The sequence below is a fragment of the Xenopus tropicalis genome, chromosome 7 (assembly GCF_000004195.4).
Source record: "Xenopus tropicalis strain Nigerian chromosome 7, UCB_Xtro_10.0, whole genome shotgun sequence".
In the NCBI taxonomy this organism is placed as follows: Eukaryota; Metazoa; Chordata; class Amphibia; order Anura; family Pipidae; genus Xenopus; species Xenopus tropicalis.
The window spans coordinates 16,440,988-16,449,173 of NC_030683.2; the positions used below are offsets into that span (position 1 = coordinate 16,440,988).

General features: G+C 44.6%; 1 protein-coding gene across 1 annotated transcript; it reads right to left on the reverse strand.

Moving 5' to 3' along the window:
- Positions 1–4,209: 4,209 nt before the first annotated feature.
- On the reverse strand, positions 4,210–8,186 carry actrt2 (actin related protein T2). Its single transcript, NM_001006111.1, is given in 2 exon segments — positions 4,210–5,423; positions 8,085–8,186. A coding segment is annotated over 1 exon segment (1,128 nt). The 5' UTR covers positions 5,374–5,423; positions 8,085–8,186; the 3' UTR covers positions 4,210–4,245.

The window sequence follows — 8,186 nt, forward strand, 5'->3', positions numbered from 1 at the left end:
TTAGTTGGCAAATGCCTGACATTGTGCAGAGTCGAGAATGGTATGGTTTGGCCGTTCTCCCATACATCTCCCAAGGTAATTATTCCAAGAGATCGCCATACTTTAGAGGGATTGCATTGTGCCAACTTGGGGAAGATAGCATTTTGCCATATTGGCGTTTGTGGCGGATGGCCTGTATATTTTATCAGTTTATGTGCAGTGGACAGCACCGAGCATTGTAGTGCCATGATTGGGAGATGCACATTGTTTTTTGCTTATTTAGCAGGGCATGCCAAGGTGTTTCCATGCAGTTGGTTGCTTGTGACCACAGCTGGAAGAGTGGGGGGGAGAGCTCTTGGTGAATCATAGGAGAGATGTGAGTTAGCTGCGCTGCTAGGTAGTAAGGCTCCTGCCTCTTTAGTATAAATATAAACCAGGGGCCATATACTGTATTACAATTGCCAGAATGATAGCCCTTCATGTTATGCCTCTGTATCTGAGGTAGATCCTTGGAGTCGCTGAGTGCAGTAATGTGTAGTATATACCAGCACGAACCAGAAAGCAGTTGCTCCAAAGTGTTCATTAGATTTTTTCACATTTTTTCTTTGTGGCCCCACTATATTTAGGCCCCGGGGCATTAGGTTACCTTTAGCTCATAACAAGCCTGATTATACTTGTAACTTTGCTATAGTTCCAGCTATATCAATGTAAGGAAGATTGGCATATAGTTGACATATAGGCCTCCCTGACTTACCTTTAGGCTGGGTTCTCAGTTCCCTTCTTTGGGTCCCCCCAGAGGGGACCAGCCCACAGTTACATAAGATATATGTGGGGTGTTCCGCCAGTTCCAAATAGATCTTTACCTAACATAGCTTCCGATGTGTTCAGATCAGGTTGATCAGGGTGTTTAGCCTCCAACACAATGTTTAGATGCCATAGGATCGTATCCATGAGCCATTGAGGTCCTCACCTAACTGCACCCTGATTAATATTTGACTGATCCATGACCAGATATCAGTCAAGGAAGTTGTAGCTTTGGCCCCCATGCAAAGGACAAATAAACTGCCAAAATAGTCAGGAGTGGCTGGGATGGCAGTCAGTGCAGTCACATGTATTGCCAGCATTAGATATGTAACTGTGTAAGAATGGGTCCAACTTGTGGGAACGTTATAGGGGGGATCCGACAGGCAGTGGCATGGCATACTGCCCTCCTTCATAAATCATTGCTATGATTAATTTATTCAGCCTTTAATGGTCAGTAAGTGTTGACAGTTGAATGGCTACAGGCTGGGCACCACCGAATGGCCAAGGTTAGCCCCCATTTGCTCTGTACCTGTAACTTTTCCAAGCAGCCATTCCTCAGCCAAAAACAATTAGTGGTCATAGACTCATACTTGACCTGAGCCCCAGAAGTTCTCAGGGATTGTTTGGCTAGATAGGAGAAATGATCCATTCCACAACATGCTGCTGAGCTGGGCGCCATACAGAAACACTGCTCTAACTAGCATTTTGCATTTGGGAGAAAAATAAATTGCCTAGACTGCCTTTTTAACTTACCGGAAAAGTTCCTAGATATTTCCATGGCAACAGAGACTTTAAAGAAAAATCACCATTGCAGTAGTTTATATTATTCTATACGTTCCCAACTTGGCATCTCACATTTACTTGCTGTGGAAACTGACCCTTTCCCTGTGTTTTATCTGCTGCAATTCTGATCCCCCCGCTGCCCCTTCATAAAATTGTCTCCCTACCCTTCCACTTGTTATCCCAACTGTATTGTGCTCATGTATGTGGTTCAAGTCTAAGCAGTGCCACCCCTTGAATAGGACCCTCTACTGGGAGCTCCTGATGAATAGTAAATCTCAACAAATTAATGTGTCCTTTGAAATAAGGTGCATAACTTCCCTCAAACGAATTTGTGGGTCACAAAGCTAATTATTCAAATGGGGTTCTGCTGATGTCCCACGGAGTGTGTTAGTTGCCCACGATAGATCTGTGCTACTGTTCTGAAATGCCCACCGGCAACAATAAGGGGCTGATTTACTAATCCACGAATTCGAATCCGAATGGGAAAAATTCGGATTGGAAACAAACATTTTGCGACTTTTTTGTATTTTTTGCGATTTTTTCGTCGCCATTACGACTTTATCGTAAATTGTCGCGACTTTTTCGTAGCTGTTACGACTTGCTCGTACATTGTCGCAACTTTTTCGTATTGAGCGCTCGTAAACGGCGGGCAAAACTTTCAGACTTTGCATGATTTTGGAAGCCTCCCATAGGACTCAATGGCACTCTGCAGCTCCAACCTGGCCCAAGGAAAGTCTCCCATAGGGCTCAATGGCACTCTGCAGCTCCAACCCGGCCCAAGGAAAGTCTCCCATAGGGCTCAATGGCACTCTGCAGCTCCAACCCGGCCCAAGGAAAGTCTCCCATAGGGCTCAATGGCACTCTGCAGCTCCAACCTGGCCCAAGGAAAGTCTCCCATAGGGCTCAATGGCACTCTGCAGCTCCAACCCGGCCCAAGGAAAGTCTCCCATAGGGCTCAATGGCACTCTGCAGCTCCAACCCGGCCCAAGGAAAGCCTCCCATAGGGCTCAATGGCACTCTGCAGCTCCAACCTGGCCCAAGGAAAGTCTCCCATAGGGCTCAATGGCACTCTGCAGCTCCAACCCGGCCCAAGGAAAGTCTCCCATAGGGCTCAATGGCACTCTGCAGCTCCAACCTGGCCCAAGGAAAGCCTCCCATAGGGCTCAATGGCACTCTGCAGCTCCAACCTGGCCCAAGGAAAGTCTCCCATAGGGCTCAATGGCACTCTGCAGCTCCAACCCGGCCCAAGGAAAGTCTCCCATAGGGCTCAATGGCACTCTGCAGCTCCAACCCGGCCCAAGGAAAGTCTCCCATAGGGCTCAATGGCACTCTGCAGCTCCAACCCGGCCCAAGGAAAGTCTCCCATAGGGCTCAATGGCACTCTGCAGCTCCAACCCGGCCCATGGAAAGTCTCCCATAGGGCTCAATGGCACTCTGCAGCTCCAACCCGGCCCAAGGAAAGTCTCCCATAGGACTCAATGGCACTCTGCAGCTCCAACCCGGCCCAAGGAAAGTCTCCCATAGGACTCAATGGCACTCTGCAGCTCCAACCTGGCCCAAGAAAAGTCACGATACTGAAGCTTGAATGAATCCGAAACTTTCGTATTCGGTGCGAAGGCTACGAAAAAGTCAATTCGCGCAAGTCGTAACGCTATGAAAAAGTCATAACGGCTACGAAAAAGTCGCGACAATTTACGAAAAAATCGCAAAATACCGATCATTATGAAAAAAACGCATTCGGACGCCTTCGTTCCGTTCGTGGATTAGTAAATCAGCCCCTAAGAGTTGTTGATGGAAAGGCCTTTGCATCGCTTCGGCTTTCCAAAGTCTTACAATGTTTCCTCCTGCAGGCAACATCAGAAGACCGAAGCAATACGAAGGCCTTTCCATCTGAAACTGTTGCTGGTGAAAAGGCATTTCCAGAGCGGTTAGTCGTCCACGATAGCAGAAATCTACCGCGGGCGACTAACATGCTCCGTGGGGCATCAGCCTAAAACAGAAATCCCCAGCCTTTTATACCTGTAAGCCACATTTTAATGGAAAAAGTGTTTGGGGAGCAACACAAGCATGAAAATGGTTCCTGATGGTGCCAATAAGAGCTATAATTGGCTACTTAATAGCCCCTATGTGGACTGGCAGCCTACAGAAGGCTCTGTTTGGCATTATACTTGGTTTTTATACAACCAAAACTTGGTTTGGGGCCACGGGGAGCAACATGTTGCTCACGAGCCACTGGTTGGGGAACGTTGGCCTAAGAAACCCAGCCCAAATCTGCCCATAAATGGCCTGCTTTACTGATATCTATCTAAGTGCTAAAATTATTTGTGCTAAGCCTCCACCAGTTTTAGGGAGTCCTTTAGTTCTCTTAGCCTTGTGGAGTAGCAGCGGCAAATAGAGAATGCCAGTGCCTATGTTTTCTTGCACCTAGCATGACTAGTTTTACTCCAACCAAGGGGCAGCATGCTAAGTTGTTAGGTACCCCTGTATTTTACACCTGCCATTAACCAAGGTGCTGTTGGGGATTTGGGGGGTTGTAGTTCAAGAGCTTAGAAGTCAGGTTGTACACAAGTTATTATCACACATTAAATCCCCCCCGTGTGTGTGTCAACAAATTCTTAGAAATCAAAGAGCCGGAGAGGAACATGCTAGTGCAGGGGGTTTATTAGCCTTACTTTACTGTCATTTTTGATGGACAATGGATGGACCAAATTCATCATATTCTGATTTCCTGATCCAATTCTCCTTGAATGAATCCATGCTGCTTAGAACAGAGGCACCGATCCAAACAGAGTACTTCCTGTCTGTGGCTGCTAAGACCTTAATTTGAACTCCGTCCGGTGCTTTCTTCTCCAGTTCTCTTAAAACCCTTTCATCAAATCCAGGGAATAGAGTTGACCCTCCGGACAAAACAACGTTGCTTAAAAGAGCCCGACGTATATCTATAGGGCACTTCTGGATTATATTATTTATCAGGCCCTGTACCCCGGGGGCCTCCAGCCCAATGTTACTGGGTGAGAATAGCGCCTCTGGAGCACGGAAGAGTTGGCTGTCAATCTTAATGACATTTCCGTCTGGGAGAGTATATTCTTTAGTGATATCTTTTGGATTCCTTTCATATTCGGCGCTGGGATCTAATGCAATGTAGCAAAGTTTCTCCTTGATGTCCCGGACAATCTCCCTCTCCGCCGCGGTGATGAAGTTGTAACCATTTTCTGTGAGCAACTTCATCAAATATTGAGTGATGGTTCGACCTGCCACAGGCAGCTTGGACACCGCATGTGGTAAAGCAACGCCGTCATAAATAGCAACAGTGTGGGTGATACCTGCTCCAACATCTAATACAATGCCTGTAGTAAGGCCAGAAGCGTAAAGTGCCAGGTTGGCTTGATGCGACACATACATTGCAGGCACGTTGAAATTTTCAAAGAAGATTTCCGCCATCTTGTGCCGGTTTCTAAGAGGGTTTAAAGGTGCCTCTGTCAGAAAGACGGGGTGTTCACTGGATGGTTTTTTAAGCTCATATTTGTATAAATATTTCCAGATTTTTATCATGTTGTCCCAAGATTTAACAATGCCCTCTTTGATTGGAAAAACCAGATCTAAGATTGCTCTTTTGCTCATGGCCATTTCTCCGACATAGTACGGCTGCTGACCTGCTCCTAGCATTGCTGACCGATCTGATAAGTGTCCAACTACGGAAGGAACTACTGCTGTTGGTAAGTCTTCACCTGACATTCCAGCCTTGCAGTTGCCCGAACCAATATCAAAAATGACAGCGGGCTTATGTACAAGTTGGAGGTCAGTCATGGTTGAGACTGCAGGCTTCTGCTGTAAGATGTTACCCGGGGTGGCAGCAGCTGGGAAGATATGAAGAGATTTAGTGCCAAAGGCCATGGTGTGCAGTAACCAATAGAGAAAAAGAGCTAATGGGAGACATATGATGCCACATGTATCTACACTATACAACACCACAGTGGGTACAAATTTTATATTATTTATTGCTTTTTTGTGGCTTTTAAATTAGTCTACCAAAGGGCATTCCAACCATGAGGTGAGATGAAAACCTTAGGCACTAAGGCAGGGCTGACTCCACACTTGGATGGTTCTCAGCCTGTGGAAAAGTGAAGGCTGACAATCAGCCCCTACACTGGCACCAGAAACATTGTGTTGGCCCTAGTGCAGGCAAAGAAGTAGGCTGATGCCAGCTATTCTTGGCCTGCACTTTTCTGTAGGCCGCAAATCAGCCCATGTGGCATCAGCCTAAGGCTAGAGCCACATGGGGCTGATTCTCAGCCTCTGGAAGAACCCAGGCTGAGAATCAGCCCCTACGCTGGCACCAGACTGCTATCTTGCCTGCACCCGGACGTAGGCAGATATCTGCAAAAAAACCACAAGAGTTTGCATTTAACAGTTGATATCTGTTGGGTCTGCCTGCACCTGTGCAGAGACATTGCTTCTGGGTACAGGCAAGGTAGCAGGCTGGTGCCAGCGTAGGGGTTAATTCAGGAAAAGCACAGGCCGAGAATTAGCCCTCGTGGTACCTACAGGCAATACTACAGCAGCCCGGAAAATGTGGTGCCAAAATATCCAAATTATCCCCCATAGCTTTGCAAGTAAATCAGCCGCCGAGCTGTTTTCTTGCTTAAAGGAAATCTATACCCCCAAACAATGTAGGTCTCTATAAAAATAAATTGAATAAACAAGCTCATGTGTAAAAGCCTGCCTTATCTAAATAAACCATTTTCATTAAAATATATATTTTTTTAAGTACAGGTATAGGACCCATTATCCAGAATGCTTGGGACCAAGGGTGTTCTGGAAAAGGGGTCTTTCCGTAATTTGGATCTTCATACTTTAAGTCTACTAAAAAATCAATAAAATGTTAATTAAACCCAATAGGACTGTTCTGCCCCCAATAAGGATCAATTATATCTTAGTTGGGATCAAGTACAGGTACTGTTTTATTATTACAGAGAAAAGGGAATCATTTAACCATTAAATAAACCCAATAGGGCTGTTCTGCCCCCAATAAGGGGTAATTATATCTTAGTTGGGATCAAGTACAGGTACTGTTTTATTATTACAGAGAAAAGGGAATCATTTAACCATGAAATAAACCCAATAGGGCTGTTCTGCCCCAATAAGGGGTAATTATATCTTAGTTGGGATCAAGTACAGGTACTGTTTTATTATTACAGAGAAAAGGGAATCATTTAACCATTAAATAAACCCAATAGGGCTGTTCTGCCCCCAATAAGGGGTAATTATATCTTAGTTGGGATCAAGTACAGGTACTGTTTTATTATTACAGAGAAAAGGGAATCATTTAACCATTAAATAAACCCAATAGGGCTGTTCTGCCCCCAATAAGGGGTAATTATATCTTAGTTGGGATCAAGTACAGGTACTGTTTTATTATTACAGAGAAAAGGGAATCATTTAACCATTAAATAAACCCAATAGGACTGTTCTGCCCCAATAAGGGGTAATTATATCTTAGTTGGGATCAAGTACAGGTACTGTTTTATTATTACAGAGAAAAGGGAATCATTTAACCATTAAATAAACCCAATAGGGCTGTTCTGCCCCCAATAAGGGGTAATTATATCTTCATGAAAAAAGGAAATTGTTTTTTAAAATTCTGAATCATTTGATTAAAATGGAGACTATGGGAGATGGGCTTTCCGTAATTCGGAGCTTTCTGGATAATGGGTTTCCGGATAACGGATCCCATACCCGTAGTATGTGCTATTGGGTGCTCCTAAATAGAAAATTGCCATTTTAAGTACTAAGAGCCGCCCCCTGGGATCATAGGATTCACGGTGCACACAGCAAGCCAAGGCACACAAACATGCTAGCCAATGAATGGACAGAGTTCTGTCTTTTGCTTCTAGACTACTTCCTGTTACAGTTAGAGCTGCATTATATCGGTTATTGGTTGCTTTATATGTTACTCTGTATGTCCAATGTATGTAACCCACTTATTGTACAGCGCTGCGGGATATGTTGGCGCTTTATAAATAAATGTTAATAATAATAGGTCACTTAACATAATATAAACTATCTGTTGGTTAAGTATTCATTCTGGGGGTATAGTTTTCCTTTAATGCTGATCTAAAACACAAACATGAATTGATGTAAATTTACTTCCTTGATCTTTTTTTGCAGTTTACATTCATTTTCTGCATTTTTAGACTGCTTATATCAGGCTGCTGGCTAAACTGAACTCAGAAACCTAAAATAGAAAATTTGAAGCATTTGATGAAAGTTGCAATACCTGGCAACTGAAGAGTCAATGCATTTTAGTTGGTGTCTGCCAGATGAGATTGGCTATTAGGCAGCCTCTATGCACCCTATCAGCTTACAGGGGGCTTTATTTGGTAGGAAATCTCGTTTTTATTCAACCAAAACTTGCCCCCAAGTCAGGAATTCAAATATAACTCCCTGGTTTGGGGGCACTGAGAGCAACATCCAAGGGATCACTGGTGTAACTAAATGAGAGAGGCCAAAGCACTTACCACATTAGCCACTTGTCACAGGCCCAACCCACTTATTAGGTGGCTTGCAACATGGCTGGCATTTTACCAGTCTGCCTGCTAAAGCCAATGTTATTAATAGGG